This window comes from Mya arenaria, chromosome 17 (assembly GCF_026914265.1).
Source record: "Mya arenaria isolate MELC-2E11 chromosome 17, ASM2691426v1".
Classification (NCBI taxonomy): domain Eukaryota; kingdom Metazoa; phylum Mollusca; class Bivalvia; order Myida; family Myidae; genus Mya; species Mya arenaria.
Window position 1 is genome coordinate 22,701,239 of NC_069138.1, and position 22,001 is coordinate 22,723,239.

A 22,001-nucleotide genomic window follows, 5' to 3' on the forward strand; every position below is an offset into this window, starting at 1 on the left:
GTTTGTGTAGTCCATTGCTGTTTTGGCCGGGTACCGAGTATATAAATTGTTCTCGCCAAAACTCCTTGCTAGCGAGCTCCGGGTACTCATCTGTGCCCTAGCCTTGCTATCTCCATTTTTTTGGTGTGGTCGTTGGCATTTTAGTGCAAAAACGAAGCAACTTTGAAATATATCAAAAGTCATATAAGATGCCCTATTAAACATTACACTACGAATAAAACAGTTCGTAAGTAGCGTCCCGTTGGTAAAATCCCCGCAAAATGCCCCAAACCCCAGGGACCCTAGGTAAGGCCCATTCCCCGCTATATTTAAAGCGAAGACAAAACCACCGCATTCACCAGGCACTGCGGGGCCACCTAAAAGGTAAAAACATGGCTCATTTCCCCGGCTATCCCCGGTATACCCCCGGACCTGGGCGGGGGGGGGGGCGTGGTTACAATTGATTGATGCATTAGTCAAGTACGAAAACTGTTGCTGAAATGTTTTACTTTTTGTCAAAATGATGTGGATTCAGCCGTGTATTCGGGTATAGGCAGCTACGCGCCTGATCCGAGGTAGTTTTCGATAGGTGTTCCGAATGGGAGTAATAAAAGGACTATTTACGTCAGTCAGGTGCCTTTTGATACAGGTTCAACTGTAGTTTAGATTTAATCTTATATTTTCAGTGTGTCTTTAAGGCAACATTGATTTTAAGTTAAAATAGACTGTCTACATCTAAATCAGATGATACTACGAAGAAAACTAACGCCACCAGGATTTGGTGTTAGAGGGGTGTATCTTAGGGGCGTAACCTTTTGACTTGCGCCCCTCGCTCGGGACCAATATTATTTGATTTATAGTGTTGAAATGGGGTTTGGAGGTACTCCTACCAAGAAAATTTAACAATTTCTAGTCCGAAATGATGCTTTTGGGGCGATTTTTTACCCTTTTCCTCCTATATTGAAATAAGAAAGTATACTTATTAAGGGAAGGGGGGGTGCGTGCGCCAGGTGTGCCCCCCCCCCCCCTCCTGGATCCGCTAGTCCACCATTCTAGCTCTCATTGGTTTTAATAGTATTATGCTGTCGAATGATAACTTAAGAGAGCATTTAATAGTTATGCTATATGGTACATGGCAGCATTTTAAGGTCTAAGATCAGTGATACTAAACAACAAAATGTGTGCCAGTTACAAGACGGCATATAAATTATACCAATTAATCTCTCACGTACGTTTGAGGTCGCTCAGGTGTGGCAGAACACGGCCTTATTTGGACAACAAATCAATTGTTGCTCTTATATATATCTATACATGTGAGTTAAAAACGTGTCGGGATTTAGTTTTAAATATCTAAGTGAACATAAGATTCGTTAGACAGTACGTACTCGATACAGTCTTAATCAACTACCAAATACAGGGCGGCGTTAACCGACTCGCGAACAATGCCCGCGCAATGAAGGAAAGCAATTCCTTTGTCTATGAACATTTAAGTCAAGATCGTGTTTCTGTATTCACTGTCTCCAGTTAACGCTTTGTTTATCGATAAGTCATTATTAATTTTGAAATGAATATTTTGTGTTATTTCTTTGACAAAATAAATAAATGATTTTTTAAACTATGATTTAGAATTATTAGTTATACATATGGACGTGTTAGAGAATAGGGCGTTTTTATTCAATTTATAAACTAATATAGCATATTTTTTTCATAAATAAAATAGAATTGTATTAGTGAATTATTTTGAAATGGATCCTAAGCCGTTCAAGATTCTTGGAGTGATATGGTGCTATTTAATGTTTCCTCCAAACCTTGTTCATGGTTCGTACCCTTCTTTAAATAAACATTAATGTTATAAAACATGTGTATGTTATCATTATATTATATACATTAAAACTTAATGACTTTGTTTGAATTGTAGCAAATCTCATTTCTAGAAGGTGTACACTTAGCAATGGTAACTCGGTTGTTGTTGTTGTTGTTGTTGTTGTTTTCACAAATGAAAACCATGAAAGACATAAAATTGGATTTGTAATGATCAAGGGCCGTTTTCAATAAACATCGTAGAATTAACTTAATGGTGAAAGAAAGTGAACACTGGCTGATTTTATTGTACAATTAGATTAATTGGTCAATAGAAACACTCAGATTGTCCGGCTTAGATCAATTTAAGATGCTTACTGAATACGACAGTAGATCTGATATGAACAATAACACAAAGACATCTACAGGGACGAGCCTAGAGCTAAACAAAATCAAATATATACTCTGTTCAGAGGCGATAGTCCGAACGACACTTAACTAGAGGACACAGACGTACTAACACCACATACACACGAACAAGCACCAAAAACATACCACATTCGCATCAATATAGCTTTACCGATAAATGGTGGACAAAACCAACATATATTTGAATTGCTTAATCTTTGATCGTCAAGGAAACCGATTCTTTAAGGTCATATATGTAATAAAACTGAGTCCATCCAAAACGATGTTACAATAAATAGTACTCATTTGCCCCATAGAAAACAGTGAATTCAAATATTTGTAATCCATCAAATTCTGTTCGAGGCGAGAATTAAAGTATGGAGTATTAAGGATAATAAGGATTGTCCATGGCTGCTCGTGTTCACCAGGGAGGTAAATGTGTGATGGCAATAAAAAGGTAGTACCATTCGAGTATATTGTTACCGTTGCCCTTATGCAAGATAAGGATTTCCAAATATATGGTTCTACTTATCTGGGGTAGTAGAACACTATCTTCTTTAACTTCTTTCAAAATCAAACTGTATTTAATCAATATGAAAATCATTGTTGATTTCAGTGCAAGGAGCCTGCACCTTTCCAACAGAAATGCAAAATAAGCAAATGACATCCACGTATTCGGATTTTGATTCAATGTCATTCGGGGTAGGTCAAGGGTGTTTTAAATTGTACTCTTAAAGTAAAGCCTATTTGCCTCATGGCAATATATAACTATTGTATCTATATTTACGCCTACACTCATATTATCAGCCCAGCCCACGATCGTTTAAAACACATTTCCACTCAAATGCACGATAGTTCAATATTTTAGTAATGACGTAAACGTTTGTTTGTATTTGTAGTCTGTGTTTTCTTAAAGTGGCATTCTTATTCAAAATCAATACATACACATGTATAAAAAACATAAATTTTGACTGATAAACCTTAAGCTACTTATTGAATAATGCATTTATGGAAAATATTAACTAATAATAATTATAATATCTTTATTTAGAGAAGGTATATACACATTATGACATAATTACTGATAACAAGATTGTAACCGCGAATTTAATAGCATAAAGTGCAAAAATATAAAATGATTGGTGAATGCTAAAAGATTTACTATAGAAATGTTTATGCTCATTTCTTTTAAATTATACTGGGTATCCTCCATAAGAACCATTGTTTTTGACATTCATTCATCCTTTCTGGAATATTAAAACAATATTATTAATTTTGATGAATCTTATTTGTTAGGAAGAGTGCATCTTTAAGAAATAAATAAAGAAACTTATTTTGCCAATGTACCAAGTATTTCATTTCCTGGTTTGTATCTACATCTATCATTGCAGACGGATACAGTAAATTTTACTGTCAGTGCGATATCTGTAAACAGTTGGCTTTGTCATGAAGACACTGGATCACTTATGTTGTTAAGGTAATCAATAGTATTCTTGATGAAGATCGGTTACGCAAATACGGTTAAAATTGATTTCATAAGTATATCATTTAAATATTAATTTAATTCAAACGCTCTTGTGATGAATGTTATTTTTAAAATTGATTTCATAAGTATATCATTTAAATATTAATATAATTCAAACGTTCTTGTGATGAATGTTATTTTTAAAATTGATTTCATAAGTATATCATTTAAATATTAATATAATTCAAACGCTCTTGTGATGAATGTTATTTTTAAAATTGATTTCATAAGTATATCATTTAAATATTAATATAATTCAAACGTTCTTGTGATGAATGTTATTTTTAAAATTGATTTCATAAGTATATCATTTAAATATTAATATAATTCAAACGTTCTTGTGATGAATGTTATTTTTAAAATTGATTTCATAAGTATATCATTTAAATATTAATATAATTCAAACGTTCTTGTGATGAATGTTATTTTTAAAATTGATTTCATAAGTATATCATTTAAATATTAATATAATTCAAACGGTCTTGTGATGGATGTTATTTTTAAAATTGATTTCATAAGTATATCATTTAAATATTAATAGAATTCAAACGGTCTTGTGATGGATGTTATTTTTAAAATTGATTTCATAAGTATATCATTTAAATATTAATAGAATTCAAACGTTCTTGTGATGGATATTACTTTTGTTAACAAGGTAATATTTGAATAGTATTGGTGATATCTATATGGATCGCTTAGGCGGATAAGATCTTGAAAATTTATGTGATACTGTATCGATATCTTAGCAGGACAAAATAATGAAGCTAAGGAAATAGTTGTATGATACTGCATAGACCACTTTTGTGGATGTATGCTAATGTATAGACCACTTAGTTGGATAAGATCGGAAATAGTTGTATGATACTGTATAGACCACTTAGACGGATAACATCTGAAATAGTTGTATGCAACTGTATAGACGATTAAGGTGGATAGGAAATTGAAATAGTTGTATGCAACTGTATATACCAATTAGGTGGATAAGATCTGAAATAGTTGTATGCTACTGTAAATACCACTTAGGTGGATAAGATCGGAAATAGTTGTATGCTATTGTATAGAGCACTTAGGTGGATAAGATCTGAAAAAGTTGTATGCAACTGTAAAGACCACTTAGTGGATACGATTTGAAATAGTTGTATGCAACTGTAAAGACCACTTAGGTGGATAAGATCTGAAATAGTTGTATGCTACTGTAAATACCACTTAGGTGGATAAGATCGGAAATAGTTGTATGGCATGATATTGTATATAGCACTTAGATGGATAAGATCTGAAATAGTTGTATGCTACTGTATAGAGCACTTAGGTGGATAAGATCTGAAATAGTTGTATGCTATTGTATAGACCAATTAGGTGGATAAGATCTGAAATAGTTGTATGATACTGTATAGACCACTTAGGCGGATAACATTTGAAATAGTTGTATGCTACTGTATAGACGATTAAGGTGGATAGGAAATTGAAATAGTTCTATGCAACTGTATAGACCAATTAGGTGGATAAGATCTGAAATAGTTGTATGCTACTGTATAGACCAATTAGGTGGATAAGATCTGAAATAGTTGTATGATACTGTATAGACCACTTAGGCGGATAACATCTGAAATAGTTGTATGCTACTGTATAGACGATTAAGGTGGATAGGAAATTGAAATAGTTGTATGCAACTGTATAGACCACTTAGGCGGATAACATCTGAAATAGTTGTATGATACTGTATAGACCACTTAGGCGGATAAGATCTGAAATAGTTGTATGCAACTGTATAGACAACTTAGGCGGATAAGATCTGAAATAGTTGTATGCAACTGTACAGACCACTTAGGCGGATAACATCTGAAATAGTTGTATGCTATCGCATAGACAACTTAGGTGGATAAGAAATTGAAATAGTTGTATGCAACTGTATAGACCACTTAGGCGGATAAGAAATTGAAATAGTTGTATACAACTGTATAGACCAAGTGGGCGGATAAGATCTGAAATAGGTGTATGCTACCGTATAGACCACTTAGGCGGATAACATCTGAAATAGTTGTATGCTATTGTATAAGGCGGATAACATCTGAAATAGTTGTATGCTACTGTATAGACCACTTAGGCGGATAAGAATTGAAATAGTTGTATACAACTGTATAGACCAAGTGGGCGGATAAGATCTGAAATAGGTGTATGCTACCGTATAGACCACTTAGGCGGATAACATCTGAAATAGTTGTATGCTACTGTATAGACAACTTACGTGGATAAGACCTGAAATAGTTGTATGCAACTGTATAGATCGCCTAGGTGGAAGAGATATTGAATAGTTGACTGATGCTTTATAGATCACTTAGGCGGATAAGATCTGAAATAGTTGTATGCTACTGTATAGACCAATTAGGCGGATAAGAAATTGAAATAGTTGTATACAACTGTATAGACCAAGTGGGCGGATAAGATCTGAAATAAGTTTATGCTACCGTATAGACCACTTAGGCGGATAACATCTGAAATAGTTGTATGCTACTGTATAGACCACTTACGTGGATAAGACCTGAAATAGTTGTATGCAACTGTATAGATCGCCTAGGTGGAAGAGATATTGAATAGTTGACTGATGCTGTATAGATCACTTAGGCGGATAAGATCCGAAATAGTTGTATGCTACTGTAAAGACCACTTAGGGGGGTAAGATATTGAAATAGTTGACTGATGCTGTTTAGATCACTTAGGTGGATAAGATCTGTATTAGTTGAAATAGGCGTCGAAACAAAATGCAGCTGCCGAGTTATGTTGCGGCCCGAATCGAGCTTAATGTAAAACTTTCTTCAATTACATCACTCATGACGTCATACAAGCACCCGTTATGGAGGTTATTTTGAACTAACTGTGTTTGCATTTTCGTGACATTTAACAGCCTTTTTTAAACACAAACGTTTCTTCAACTGTTCCATCCATCATGAAATCATCTACATTAAAATAAATCAAATTATCGTTGCTTATCTAGTTTTAACTGCTTTACTGTATATTACAGTTTTGCATGTCGCTAATAATTTTACTACGATTTCATTGAAAATAATAGTTCCGTAGTAAATATGCCCCGCCCATATTATTGCGACAGGACAGAAGTATCGAACAAACGCACGCGATTTCGATGGGAAATGCCACTTTATACAGATATAATATGAAATTGATAAACAACAACCATCGTTAAGGAATGATGTAAATATAAATAGTTGGTGTCTGGATTATTAGATACCAGTATGTTGTTTGCATGTAAGGTTATTTTGTGCCAAACTCAACGTTCAAACAAATAAATATGATTTCTACGGATCATGGATTGGCTTGTAAATTTCTTCACTTCTCTCATTTATAGCTATCATAGGTACATCGTTTTGTATTGCATAATTAATGATTTTTTTTTCAGGATGGAACTATAAACAATAACTTAGAGCATGGTCACAAAACATTTATTGTCAATAATCACATTTTATTTCTATAAATCAAGCTACTGTGAACCAAGCAACACCTTTTCGCCTCTGATACTACCATATATGACCGTTTCAGATCCGTCGATAGTAAGAATGTATTGCAAGAAACAGCATACTACTACTATTGTCTGTCCTACACCAAAGTGACGAATGAATCATTCCTGTTTTATATACGTTCAAGTAAGAAGGCTTATCTTTTCTTTTTTTCGAGAAACTTTTGCCATTTTAATTATCACAAACAACTTGCATTAACATGGAATATTAAAATATGTTCTAAATTGCTCTCCAACTCTATTTTTTTAAACCACAGAGAATTAATGTTTATCTCAAATAAATGCTCATTGAATGATTCATGTTTTAGCTATAGATTAAATCAGATACGACAACTATATTTAGGAGTTTGACAAACTAATGTTAAATTGTATTTAGAATGCGCTTACAATCACTCTTCTCATTCAGATGTACAGTACTGTATAAATATTCTATGTTTAACACATTTGTTTTATATTAAGGAAGCGACACTTATAACACTGGGTACTTACAAGTAACTGTATCATCGACGCTGACGACCGCAGATGCGTGTACGGAGCCAGTGAGCACTGCGAAGTATTACACCTTAGTAAACACAGGTAGGTATTGCTATTTCATGACATGACAAGAACTAGTATTGTTATTGTTTTTGTATTTTTTTTCTTTTCATATTTATGTAGACGAGAGTAACAGTTAGACTAAATGATTATAATGACATGTTGTCTGTTTGTAACATAAAAGCATCATATAAGCCCTTCGTTGGCCAAAAAGTAGGTTAAAGACACCTTCGGCTGATAAATGGAGTCGATTAGTCCTTACATGGTGCTAATTAGGGCAAGATACCGAATGGCAGATCGGACAGAGAGTTTATTAGGTTACTCATATCCTATCTGATGCGACATAACCCAAATGATAACACAACTTGAGATTATGTTTTTTCGTACAAAAGGTCCGACTGCAATGTGATATATTAATTGAAATGTGCTTTTAATTTAGCGAGTATAGCGTCCTCGAAGGACACCTGTGCGACAATTCTACTGGCCAGTTTCAGCTACGCATGTGCTTCCAATGCCACCAAGACTTCACAAATGAGCGTGTGCTCCACTACAAACTATCAGACAGGAATCGAAGTGGATGACACCAACTGTAATGATACCTCCATCTTAGGTAAGGTACTTCTCGACGTTGCTGAATTGTGAAGAATAAGCTAAGCGATTCCTCTGCAAGCTATCAGACGAGAACCGAAAGTGGATGACACCAACTGTAATTTTACTTCCATCTTCGGTAAGGTACTTCTCGACTTTGCTATATTGTAAAGAATAAAATTAGCGGTACCTCTGCAAGCTATCAGACAGGAATTGAAAGTGGATGACACCAACTGTAATTTGACTTCCATCTTAGGTAAGGTACTTCTCGACTTTACTATATTGTGAAGAATAAAATTAGCGTACCTCTGCAAGCTATCAGACAAGTGAATGACGCCAATTGTGGTGAGACCTCCACCTTAGGTTAGTATTTTTTCTACTCTGCTGTATTGAAAAGAATGAGTTAAGCGGTACCTCTGCAATCGGCATTTAGTTTATGAAAGCAGCTGCGCTTAGACGTGGCCCTTTTATCAGTTACTTTTCTGTGTCCTTAAGAGGGAAAAGCGGTGCATCTGCTTACAATTGGAGAAAAGTAGAAGTGGATGGAATCATCTGCACTTGGACACAGCCTTTAGGTTACTTACTTTTTCTTAATTTTAACACTGTAAATACCTATCTCTTAGGTCAGTTGTTTTTCAAAATGGTCTTCTTTTTGGTAAATAAAAGATGAATAAGCGGTTCCTCTGAACCTACCGGACACTCTCTGCGTCGGGACGTCGCCTTTAGTTAGGCAATATTTTCCTAATGTAAACCGTTGTGATTCAATTCGTTTGTAGTGTTTGCGTATCAGGCCACAGTGTGTAGCGGTAAGACAAAACTAAATAAATTAAATGCATTTGCATTCCAAGCAACATGTTGTACTCTACAATTGGTTTATCTGAGTATACATGTGACAGCTTCAGGATGAACACATCAGGGAGAGGAGGGCAGTGGATATTGGTCTTCGACTTAAAAAAGAGATATCAGTTAATATCATTGCCACTTTAACGCATTCTTATGATAATTTCCACTTTATATCTCTATACGAATCTCCTACAAAGGATGTGTTCACCTTTTGGCTGGCTAAAGAATACTCATTACACAGTAGTTTGCAATTATTATATTTATTTTTTTAGATACGGGCTCTTATTACTGTGTGGCTGAGACATCGGAGAGTGCATCAGACGGATTAACATATTATTATCAGATGGTATACAACCCATTTACCACAACTTTTAAATGTTTGGTGAGTTCCTCTTTTTTCCAACAATTTAGATACGTATATCTATACGAATGTAGTATTCTTAATTTCATTTCATTTAATTAAAAAGGCATTATTGCAAAAAGACAAAAAACACGTTTTAATTGTGTTGATGATCTAAGCGTTATATTAACAGACGGTGTGTTAAATCCCAGTAACAGTGAGTTCAAAATAAAAATAAAACCATAACAATTTGAGTGTAATTATTTATTTATTTAGTAACAGCACTTTAAGTATCGTTTACAAGTAAACGGTTCGTAAAAACAACTCGTGCAAATCATAAAATGTTTGACAAACACATGCTGCGCTTTCCCGAATATATTTTATGACACAGTACAATCGAAGCCCTAATATCTCATTGGCTCGAACTGGATCTAAATGGCCGATTTCTTTAATATGCTGAAGATAAACATTCCCGCTTGGCACGATTATTTCGCGACTCGAGATTTTTTTGCCGGTCCCTGGGAGTTCGAGCCAACGGGATTCGACTGTATTATCATTTATTTTCTGTTGGTTTAGACGGTGTCATCTAATGATTCTGCTGCTACGGTAATGCTGCAAAGTGGTAGCTCTACGGCTTGCACAGCAGGACCGCTCACCTCTTGGGAATATGCCCTTGCAACGGACAGTAAGTCAAATAGTTTATCTGAAATGTGCCAACTTGTTTGTCATACATAGTTGTTCATGGTGTGTTCGTTTGTAGCTGTTTAATTCTATATGTAAACACTTTGTTGATGAATGTTGAAACGTGAGGCACTGCGTTAATAATCTAGTTTATCCCCCACCACCACCCCCACCCCCACCCCCAGTGAACACTCGTCTTTCACTAACCGTTTGGGGGCTGGTCCCTTATAATTTAAATTGTTATATGGTTACGTGAATTTAAGCCTTTTGTACGAAAAACTGTTTTTGTACTCCTTTAAAACAATTCTAGTCTATTTTACAGTTAAACTGTTATTGTTTTCCTTTAAAACAATTTAAGTATGTTGTACCATTAAACTGTTGTTGTGTTGCTTTAAGACAAGTTCAGTCTAATCCTTTATAACAATTGATTCCTTTTATAATAACGTTCGTGGTTTGTTTACAGTATTGTATATTTCCTTGTCCATAACGCCGCAAAACATTATTATCGTACTTTACAAATTCTTATTTCTTTACCTTGTTTCCTTACAGCGACCTGTCGTACGTATTTCCTTATTACACTTATTTCACCTGTTACACTTATAACACCTGTTACACTTATTATACCTATCATACTAATTATACCTATTACACTTATTATACCTATGACACTTATTATACCTAATACACTTATAACCTTAATCACACCTATTCCACTTATTGCTTTTATAACACCTATTGCACATATTACACTTACTGCACCTATTACACATATTATACGTGTAACACTTATTACAACTATTTCATTTATTACACTTATTTCACTTATGACACCTGTAACACTTATTACACCTATTTCACTTACTACACCCATAACATGTATAACCCTTATTACACATATTACCTTTATTACACATATACCACTCATTACACATACATCACTTGTTGCACATACTACACGTATTGCACTTATTACCCTTATTACACATATACCACTTATTTCACATATATCACTTAAAACACATATTACACTTATTACACCTATAACACCTATTCTACTTGTAACACTTATTGTACATATTACACCTATCTCGCTTATTTCACTTATTACACTTATTACACCAATCAGTCTTAATACACCCATACCACTTATAAAATAAATTACACCTATTACACTTATAACACATATTACACTACTAACACCAATAACACCTATTACACCTATTACACTTATTACACCTATAACACCTATTACACATATTACACTTATAATACCTCTAACACCTATTACACTTTTAACACCTATTACACATATTACCTTTAGAACATGTATTACACTTATTACATTTATAACAGCTATAACACGTATTACACGTATTACCGCTATAACACCTATTACACATATTACCTTTATAACACGTATTACACTTTTTACATTTCTAACACCTATAACACGTATTACCGCTATAACACTTATTACACTTATTAAACTGATTACATCTACTACATTTATTATAATTATTACACGTATTGCACTTATTGCACTTAGTACATCGATTACACTTATAATAGTTGTTACACTTATTGTACATATTACATTTATTACACTTATTGCATTGATTACACCTAATACACTTATTCCACGTATTGCACCTATTATACTTATTACACTTATTACACATATTACACTGCAATCGCATTCTTAGATGAATACAAAAACTGTAAAAAATCTACACGACGTACCGTCATCAAACAGTGTATGAGGTCGACGTCACTTCATTCCTATGATTTTATCTAGGATGAAGGCGTTAAGCCAAACGTTTGGATATATCAGTTTTTAACATAACATGTATGTTTATGTTTTATATAGTATTTATATAAAAGCTTAAGAATTGATACTGAGTAAAAACACGCTGTTACTAATAAACGTTCATGTTTCATACAATATACTTAAGTAGTATGATGGAGAAATATAGCATGGTTTGATTTAGTCAACATTCGGAACATCTCGGCCATTTTCTATCCAAAACAACCTCGTATGTATATGGACGTTTTACAATGACATAACTCTTTACATTTAACTACGATGCAAGTAGATCGGGTAGTGATTTCAATTAAGCAGGTAAGCCTTAGGCGTCTAATTTCAGGAATCTTGATTATTTATGCAATAATACACTTCATTTGGAATCAATCTTAACTTAGAACAAGGTAGTACAAATAACATGTTTAAGCTGCACTCTCACAGATTGAAAAAAAAATAAATATTTTTTGTCTTGGAACGAGCCAACTTTTGCGAAAATCCATAGAAACCAGTTATTTAAGTCTGCTGACAAAAAATAGTTCCCAGATTTTTATATTTAAATTCAAAAACTGATGTTTTATGCATTTTTCTTAAACCGTTAGTAACGGTTTAAGCTATAACACATTCATTTTCGAACGGAAATATGAAAATCTACGATCTAATTTTTGTCAGCAATATTATATCATTGGTTTGCAGATATATAAGCAAAAAAATGCCCTTTCCAAGACAAAAAATAAAAAAGTTGCAAAAATGGGTAATCTGTGAGAGTGCAGCTTTAAAATACTACAATTTAAAATATCGATTCCGAGGTTGTTTTTTAATAAAAAAGACGTGATGTTCCGATTGATTTAATTGAAAGTTACTTACAAAATGTGTTTTATTATTAAATTTTACGACTTCTAAATGGAGAAATGTATTAACTGTCTTAGAGAAATAAAGCAGCGTCGCAATCTTTGAAACGGTGAATGAGTCCACACCTGACCTGCCTATAGATATTGGCATCATCATAATAATAAATGTATTTCTTTCATGCTTTACGATGAAATATGGGGTTTTAACAGTGAAATAACAACAGTGAAAATATCAATTTGATATTTTCACTGCAAAATATCAACTTTCAGAACTACTTTTAAATTCCTTTGTTGTTACATGTACTTGCCTTGATCAAAACAAAACATTGGACTTCAGTAAATTATGTCAAAAATGTTAAAAAAAGAAAGAAATATTTTATAAATTTAAATAAATATATAATTGGAAATTAACAACTAACCGTTTATTACCGGTTATCCCGTTTATCAAACATTTTACTGATCTTTGAAGCTGAATGTTCGAACATTTGCTTTCATACCAAACAAATTACAGACAAAAACAACTGTTAGAACATAAATAAAATTTTATATCCTCGTTCAAATGTATTTTGAACTGTTAACCGTTGTAGTACGTAAAATGAGCTTCCTGGAGAATTCACACAATTTACAGATAGATCCGATATTTTTTTTATCCCACCCACACCTCAAAATGTGTCAACAAACTAGCGTGGCATTTACTCTTTATCTGGAAAACAAACATTTTAAATCGAAACAGACTGGTCTCTGACAGTAAGATGACTCAATATTAACTTACTATAAAAACACACGTACATGCAGTCTTAAACTAAGAAGAATGGTTAAAATCCAATGAGTATCCACATTTGTTTTGCTAACACATTTGACCTTCCAATTTTTCATTCTTTAAATAGCGGCGTAGTAATTTGGTTTTGTATTCATGCCTATCTTAAAATAAAAAGTGTTTTTATTATTTTTGAAACATATGTGCACTAATAATACTTCATTGTTTACTGTTCATAAAGCTTTGCAATAAGAACGAGCGAATATTAAGCTATAAGAATGAATAGCAGAGAACTATTTCTCAGCAAACCAAAAGTAGAAAAGTTGACAGCTATAACTATGCATGAGGGGCGCCCCACGGGTAGCGGCGTAAAGCTCACCATATTCAAAAAAGGGGGTAATTCAGAAATAAATAAAAAACAAATAAAACTCCGAAAATAAGCATAAAAGAAACAGAAAATTTGTTTATTTCAGTGTAAGATCGTATTTTATTTCACTCGTGATCATAAAAAAACTACATTTTCACTCGTGGCTTCGCCACTTGTGAAAATATGTTTTTCTATGACACTCGTGAAATAATATACGATCTTACACAGACATAAACAAATATCCTCTATTACTTTTGTTTGTTTTTAAGTATATATCTAGTTTATGCTCATCTATTCCTGCTGAACGTTAAAAATGATCCACTTCCTGAAATGAAGCTCATTTTTACAACTGTTTTTTAAAAAAAATTATCTGGGAAACTCGGAGCAATACTTTGCGTAAATATCTGCAAACCAATGATAAAAGATTGCTGACAATAGATCAGATCGCAGATTTTCATTTTCCGTTCGAAATTAATGTTTTATGACTAACGGTTTAACAGAAATAAAACATCATTTTATGAACTTATGTTCAAACATCTGCGATCTAATGTTTTGTCAGCAGTCTTATATAACTGGTTTCCATGGATTTTCGCAAAAATTGGCTCGTTCCAAGACAAAAAAAAATAAAAAAAGTTGTCAAAACGTTCAATCTGTGAGAGTGCAGCTTTAAACGAATCGCTCACTTACCTTGCAGCTATTGTAACGGTGACTGAGGCCCCTGCTACCCAAACAACCGAGTCTTCAAACAGCGGCGTCACCATCGGCATTATTATTGCTGCGGTCCTTTTCTTATTACTGATAATTGGAGCTCTCCTCTTCTATTTCTGCGTTTACAAGCGGGACCCCAATGCTGGGAAACCCATTGTGGAGAATACGAAGCCTCGATTTGAAGGTCAGTGCGGTTTAATGGTTGTATTCTAGAAAAATGACAGTAAATGAAGTAGCACAAAAGGTTAATTATTAAATAATTAAGCCATTCAGCAGCATTGTCTTTTACTGAAATGTTCTAAAATAAGATCACTCTAAGTTTTATAGGGGCTTTAATAGGTTGATGCAAAAAGAAAATGTTTTAATTATAATGCATAATTATGTATAAATTATTTCATTTAAAAAAATGCATACGATTTGTGTATAAATGAAATCTATTAACAATATTTTGGCGTTTTTGTGTAATTTATGGGCACGTTATTAAATAAAAGTTATTTGTTTTTATCGGAAACCATATACATTTGAAATTTGTATTTTTTGTTCCAATCATTAAAGTCAAATGAGTTAAATATAATAATGCACTTAAATGCGCCTTTAACCTTTCCAAAATATTATCTGTAGTGTTTAATTTTGTGCAAATACAGATATAGCTTACATGTGTGCATAAAGATAAAGTATGTTAATGACAGTTGAACACGTAAATATACAATAGCCAAATGACCCACATACCCAAGATGAATACATTTAGCCAGTTGGACATTTCTTTTCAATAAAAAGTATGACATAAACCGCTACGCTATTTTAGAGCCCATAGAAATAGTTGACTTTGACGAGGAGTATATGTCAAAGACAAGTGACAAAAAGATCCGAATCGAAGCAAATGAAGATGGCGAAAATGATAGTCTTCCTCCGGACTATGAAGAACTATAGATTAAGAGGCCAGGAAATAAACACAGAGGAAGAACATTAGTCGTGTTTGAGTTTAATACACATAGCAACGCATTGGTTGCAGAGTTAGCCAGTGTGTGTATACCACATGATATTACGTCATATATGCTACGTCAGAAGGCAACATTTTGCTTAAAATGAATACAAAGATAACTTTTCTTTTACTAATACCATTTTCAATAAAACAAAGGGCAGTCTATGCCGCTTAAGGTGCCCCGCCTTTGTTTTATTACCGGAGTTTGATAACGTGATTAGTTTTATCAAACACTTCGACAAACCTGTTTAATTATGTTTTGACAGTACTCCGTCAGACGGCCGTATTGAGAAAAGCTGTGTCAAAGTGTTTTAAGAAACTATACTCTCAATCAAACTCTGGTAAAAGGCCGAATGCGGGGCTCCCTAAGCGGCGTAGACTGTACTATATGCCATTTAAAATGGTGAAGAAATAGCTAATTATCTTTGTTTTAAGTTTGCATTCGAAGCATAATATTACCTTCCCATGTAGCATTTATGACTCGCTTTGTCACGTGTTTTACACACACTGTTAGCTGGGATAGTGTGGCGGGGTTTAGAAAAAAGGCTTGTGCTGTGCATTAGTATTTTGACCGAAGTCAGTTTGACTTGTTAATATATTTTACTGTTTTTTTTTAGAATAAAATAACTCTAGCGATCATTTTGTTCAGTTTTATTTCTTTATCAGCATTTCACATTTCATTGCATTCAATTGGAATCTTCTTTAGTTCCTGTAGTTTGCAGTGTTGCTTGGTTGGGGTACCATTTGTGTGTTGTCTTTGGCTTTTTGACACATATACCCCAACTATGCACGTGCAAAAACTACCTTCCTGAACTGATGGAGCGAAAGTAGAATTTGCTTTCCTCGTTGAATGGTGGTATGGCGGAACTGCGCTTCTAGAAAACATATAAACAAGTAAAATCAGTTGTAAAATTAAAGAAAATGCATATATGTATTAAGTCTAAAATGAAATCAAAAGCATGTGTGTTTTCTCGCGTCAATCGTATCTATAAATCCTAGTTAAGTGAACTTATGTAAACTTGCAGAGAGTAACAAATACGTGAATTTCAACACAAGACAAAATATTGGTAAGTAATGTATTCTAAAATATTCTAGAATTCGTTTGCTTGTTCATAACTAACTTATCGTGTTTTGTTTCAGATCCTGACAAAGAAGATGAACTGATAGACATGGAAGTTGACACAGCAAGATCAACTCCGTTGACAAGAGATGAAATCACATTCGATGCCGTCAGCCCGAGTATTATTTCAAACGGCAAGATTGGAAACGGTCACGCCAAAAGTTTGAGTCCAGATGGATTGTTCAGTACTCACAATACTAGCTCTATGCAGGACTCAGGTATTGCGTTGACTGATAAATCCATTGGCGAGAGGCCGACACCCCGAATTGGAATTAATCCGTCCAAAGAATCAATGGTCATTTTTAATGGTGACCAAAAGGTGATTTCTGGGAATGATACTAGAATTGTGCCGAACACTAACCCAAACCCAAGAGTATTTCACATGGAGAATTTCATACGAGGGGAAGGGCCTCTGACTATTGAGGGATTGGACGAAGAGGATGATAGTGTCGGAGAACTCACTTCAAGGGAAAACTACCCATACCCCTCACTTCCAAGAGAGAAATCAAACCTTATGCCCCCTATAGAAACTAGCGACCCGGAAAAGAATAAAGACAAATCCTAGATAAATAAAAATGCGTATTTATGTTGTGAGTGAATTGTTCGTCGATGGTACATTTGTATAACATAATTAGTATATACATTCAAAACCCATTGCTTCGATATCGCTTGGCTCGATTTCCTCGATGGCTCGAACTTAGTGTCAAGGACCAGGTTTGTTTACTCTTTGTAAGCCAACCCGCTTTTGGCCGGACCCTGGGATAGCGAGCCAATGGGTTTCGACTGCATCTACGTGATCTGGCTCCAAAATCTTGAACAAAGCCCTTAAAACAAGATCAACCTACGCAATATGTTTAGGTTATGATATAAATCAAGCATCATTGAAAAAGTTTAATCTTTTAAAAGAATTAAAGGTTATAACGATTAAATATAGTTTGTTTTATAAAATCAAATTTAAGTGAGTAAATTATTCAAGAGTGTTACGCTCGAATTTATTTTGAGAAATTTGGGCCTTCTTACTTCATTTTATTTTTATTTTTGTCATCTAAAACTGTGATACATATTCGTATATACTCGTTATTGTATTAGGACTTGTTATATTGAAAAATGAATAAAAGTGTAATATGCATTATGAGAATAGTTAAGTTCAAGATGTAATTGTTAGATAGTTCATGCATGTTTTGTGTCATATATCATTGCCACCACCACCACAAAAACGTATACGTCATATGTAAAAACACAGCTTGTTTGACGCAAATCATTATTGTTCTCATTGAATATACGATCATTTTTTGCTTGTGTGACTATAGGATTGCTCGACTCCGTCCGTCTTCCGTCGCACTGCATGTCCGGTTAATTTCTTAATCATGCATGAACCGATTTAAAAAACCACAATAGTTAACCACATCAAGACGATGTGTGGCGGTCAAGACCAAGGACTGTGGCTCCGCGGCAGGGTCACAATGCCTCTTTGGACATTTTCTGTACGTAACGTGTAGTGATTGTGTCGTTTGTGCTGACTCATAACTTCTAAGATGATAACTGAATTTTAGTTCCGTACTGGGTCATGTGGGTTAGTGAAGTAATTGCCTCAAACTTTGGTCAAATGTTCAACGAATCAAGTCGAAATGCAGAACCAAGGTTCTAGGTGCATAAGTTCAAGGTCAAGGTCACCATTTAAAAACAGCAGCCAATTGTACAAAACTATTGTATTCTTTAGTTTGGTCAAAGCTTACCAAAATGATTACCCAATAATATGTATGTGCAATTTGGCCGAAATATGACATATAGACAACTTGGCCAATGTCTATACACTTGGCTGCACGAGACGACGTTGGATTTTTATCACATCGTCGCCTTCCATAATGTAACTTCGGATTCACGTCGGAGCCTCGACGTTGTACGTGCTTATAATATATGTCATGTGTTTCCGGTCCTGATAGAAAAATCCGACCCGAGAGCATATTGTTGCCAGATAACGAGGCTTGCCTAGTTACCGGCTGCGCAGTGTGCTCTAGGGTCGGACACACATCTTTGTTACTTTTTAAACGATACCTTAATTCACGTTTTAAGAAAAATATGGCATAGAAAAACGCATGTTTGTACTTTGCACCACAAAGCGCATGCGATGATGTTTACTGACGTCAGGACGCGCGGTATTTTTTATTCACTGAAAACGTCAAAATGTCTCTTCAGTAAAACGTCTTTTTTGGGTTATTTTGTTTTGTTTTGAAGCTATATTTTTATTAAGTTAATGTTTATGATAACCACTATTGAAATAGCGCGTGACTCATCTAGCATGGTACCAGATTAGTAATATCTGTCATGTGTTTCCGGTCCGGAAGAAGAAAATCCGACCCGAGGGCACCTGCGTTGCCAGGTAATGAGCCTTACCGATTTTGTCCATCCGGACCGGTCACACAGTATTCATATTTTAATCGAATACCTTAAATTGACATGACGCCGATACCCATTTGTAAGGGCCCTCCGACATGTACGAAGAAGCAGACGATAATAATGCAGAAGTAATACTTGACAAGTATATGAAAAAATAAATACAAAAAAAAGCATGAAACGTGGTAAAACGTAAAAATAAAATTGAAAAATTAAAAAAGTGCATTATTACTTATTGAATGCAATGAATAATTCAGAAAGAAATAATTTTAATATAAAAACTTTAAAAGAATTTATTTCTAAATAACTTGGACTTTTGTTACATTTGAAAGGCAGACTGTATTTTACGCAGGATTTTAAAACTCAAAAAGGCGAAACAAAACGTGTATTTATTTCCTTAACGAAAGTCAACAAAAACGACTTTTGTTCAAATTGCAAAACTCAATACAACGGATTTCGCTGTTTTTCTTCCTTTCCGCTGAAGTTGAATGCATTATTATTGATTTAATTACTTTAATGATTCTCTCAAAGTATTAATATCCATATTAAATGAAATGCAAAACTGTTCTAACAAGCAGCTTTGAAATAACAAATGATCAAAGTAAAAATAAAAGAATGACAGAGAAAAAAGCATTTGTACATTTCACCAAAATGCGCGTGCAACGATGTTTACTAACTTCATGATGCGCAGTAGTTTTTATTCACTGCATACGCCCAGAAGTTCCTTCAATATCGCGTCTTTTAAAGGTTATTTTGTTTGGGTTAGAAAGTATATTTTAGTAAAGTTAATGTATATGGAAAATAAAAAGAATATTGCGTCACAGCGCGTGACTCATTTAGCATGAGGGTACCAGATATAATTTTCCAGCCCGGCTGAATTCACCGGTAACGCCTACCAGGTTTGCTAGAAAAGAGGTCTGACAGTATACAGTGTGTGTATACCACGTGATAAATTGCGTCATAAATTCTACGTCGGAAGGCAATATTTTGCTTCGAATGAAGACTTTGAACAAAGATAACTTTCACAATTTTAAATGAAACAGCGCAGTCTACGACACTTACGGAGCCCCGCCTTTGGTCTTTTACCAGAGTATGAGTGAGAGTTTAGTTTCTTAAAACACTTCGACAGACCTTTTCACTATACGGCCGTCTGATGTAGCACTGTCAAAACAGTATTTTGAAAACAGGTTTGTCGAAGTGTTTGATGAAACTAATCACCTTATCAAACTCCGGTAATAAATCGAAGGCGGGGCTCTTTAAGCGCCATAGACTGCCCCTTGTTTCATTATAAATGGTGTTGTAAAAGAAAAGTTATCTTTGATTTATGTCTTTATTTTAAGCAAAATGTTGCCTTCTGATGTAGCATATATGACGTAATTTATCACGTGGTATACACACACTGAGTATATATCAATGTTGGGTCTGGATCAGACACGACGTAAACGTGTTCATATTGTTTTATAATTGTTTATTTTTTATATTTACCTCTAAATATAGAGGCTCACCTCTATTTTATAGTAGAGTTGCATCTCTTTGTTTCAAAACTGACATTCTTTATATAAAGGTGCATCTCTTAGTAAGATAAAGGTCTACCTTTAGGGTACACTTGCGAACTGATACTCACTCAAAAATACGATGGCTGGTAGCTAAACATTTCGTTGGTACAAAGAGGTGGTAAAAATGAGGTACGAGAATTTCACACCGCCTTCTTGTTGAATTTTCGTACGAATGTGACATACATGTGTGTAATACGTACGAATGTGTCACACGTATGATATATTCGTGTATGTAAAAATTACGGTTTAGCATTGCACAATCCAGAGAAATTTACTGTATACAGAGTCCGAACGTCTGTTTAAAGTTTGGCAATATGTTCTTCTATATATATAGATATGCTGAAATGCAAATTACGGCAATAGATTGATAAACATGCAAATCAGCTTTTATAAATGACACAAAATACAAATACTTGTTAGATATTACTGATGCAGACCTTGAACTATGATGCACACAAGATACTAGATCATCGTACAAAAGCACACTCTTTTCCCACTATTATAAATCAGGTACAATTTACGATTCTTATCGATGATATAAATTAAAGGGGTGATTTTCTTCCTTCCTTTCACATTCTTATACAATATCTCAACAATCCATTACCTAATGTTTATGTTAACACTATAAATACTCATCTCCAGCCTTTAATACAATTAATATCAATTATATCAACATTCAATTTACATAATATTCAAAGACTATTTTAATCTGTGTTATGGTAATTTATATGTAAGGAAATAGGTTTATGATTGATTTTCGTTGTTATCAAACAATATTGTCATGAACTCATAAAAGTAGTTTAGAATTTATAACATTTGACGTTAAATTGATATTCTCATTTTCACCTAAATTCAAAGTGATGTGTTAAACTTATTAAGATGATTCTCCGCGTCAAATGTTTTACAATCTATTGTATTTCATATGAAGAGAATGATTCAAATGATTAATAACCACAGCTTTTAGAATGGGGAAATGTACAATGAAATATGGTATTTTAATTTGATCAGGGTATCGGGGGGGGGGGGGGTCCCAAAGAACACGAGCAATACATGGTATCAATGGGTTAATAGGGGCTCGAAGTCATCCCTAAGTAAATGTTGAGATATTTTAGTCTGGAATATGCATTCAAGTGCATTATTTCCTTATTGTTCCTCAGTTATTGATATAAAAAAGTAAATGTTTAACAATCTTAGACCCGACGCGCGCCCCCGTCTACAGCCACAAGTGCTTAAACGTTTTT

General features: G+C 34.1%; 1 protein-coding gene across 1 annotated transcript; it reads left to right on the forward strand.

Annotated features, from left to right (window-relative positions):
• The first annotated feature begins 1,251 nt into the window (after positions 1-1,251).
• Positions 1,252-17,932, forward strand: LOC128223272 (uncharacterized). Its single transcript, XM_052932561.1, has 10 exons — positions 1,252-1,797; positions 2,804-2,889; positions 3,579-3,664; positions 7,265-7,368; positions 7,701-7,817; positions 8,215-8,385; positions 9,479-9,588; positions 10,123-10,231; positions 14,695-14,892; positions 16,831-17,932. The coding sequence occupies exons 1-10, from the start codon at positions 1,725-1,727 to the stop codon at positions 17,373-17,375; spliced, it is 1,599 nt and encodes a 532-aa protein (XP_052788521.1). The 5' UTR covers positions 1,252-1,724; the 3' UTR covers positions 17,376-17,932.
• Positions 17,933-22,001: the final 4,069 nt, after the last annotated feature.

Coding starts and splice junctions, on each gene's coding strand:
- LOC128223272 (XM_052932561.1), top strand. CDS start 1,725: ATGGATCCTAAGCCGTTCAAGATTCTTGGAGTGATATGGTGCTATTTA. Junction 7,818..8,214: donor TTACACCTTAGTAAACACAG/GTAGGTATTGCT, acceptor CTTTTAATTTAG/CGAGTATAGCGTCCTCGAAG. Junction 9,589..10,122: donor CCACAACTTTTAAATGTTTG/GTGAGTTCCTCT, acceptor CTGTTGGTTTAG/ACGGTGTCATCTAATGATTC.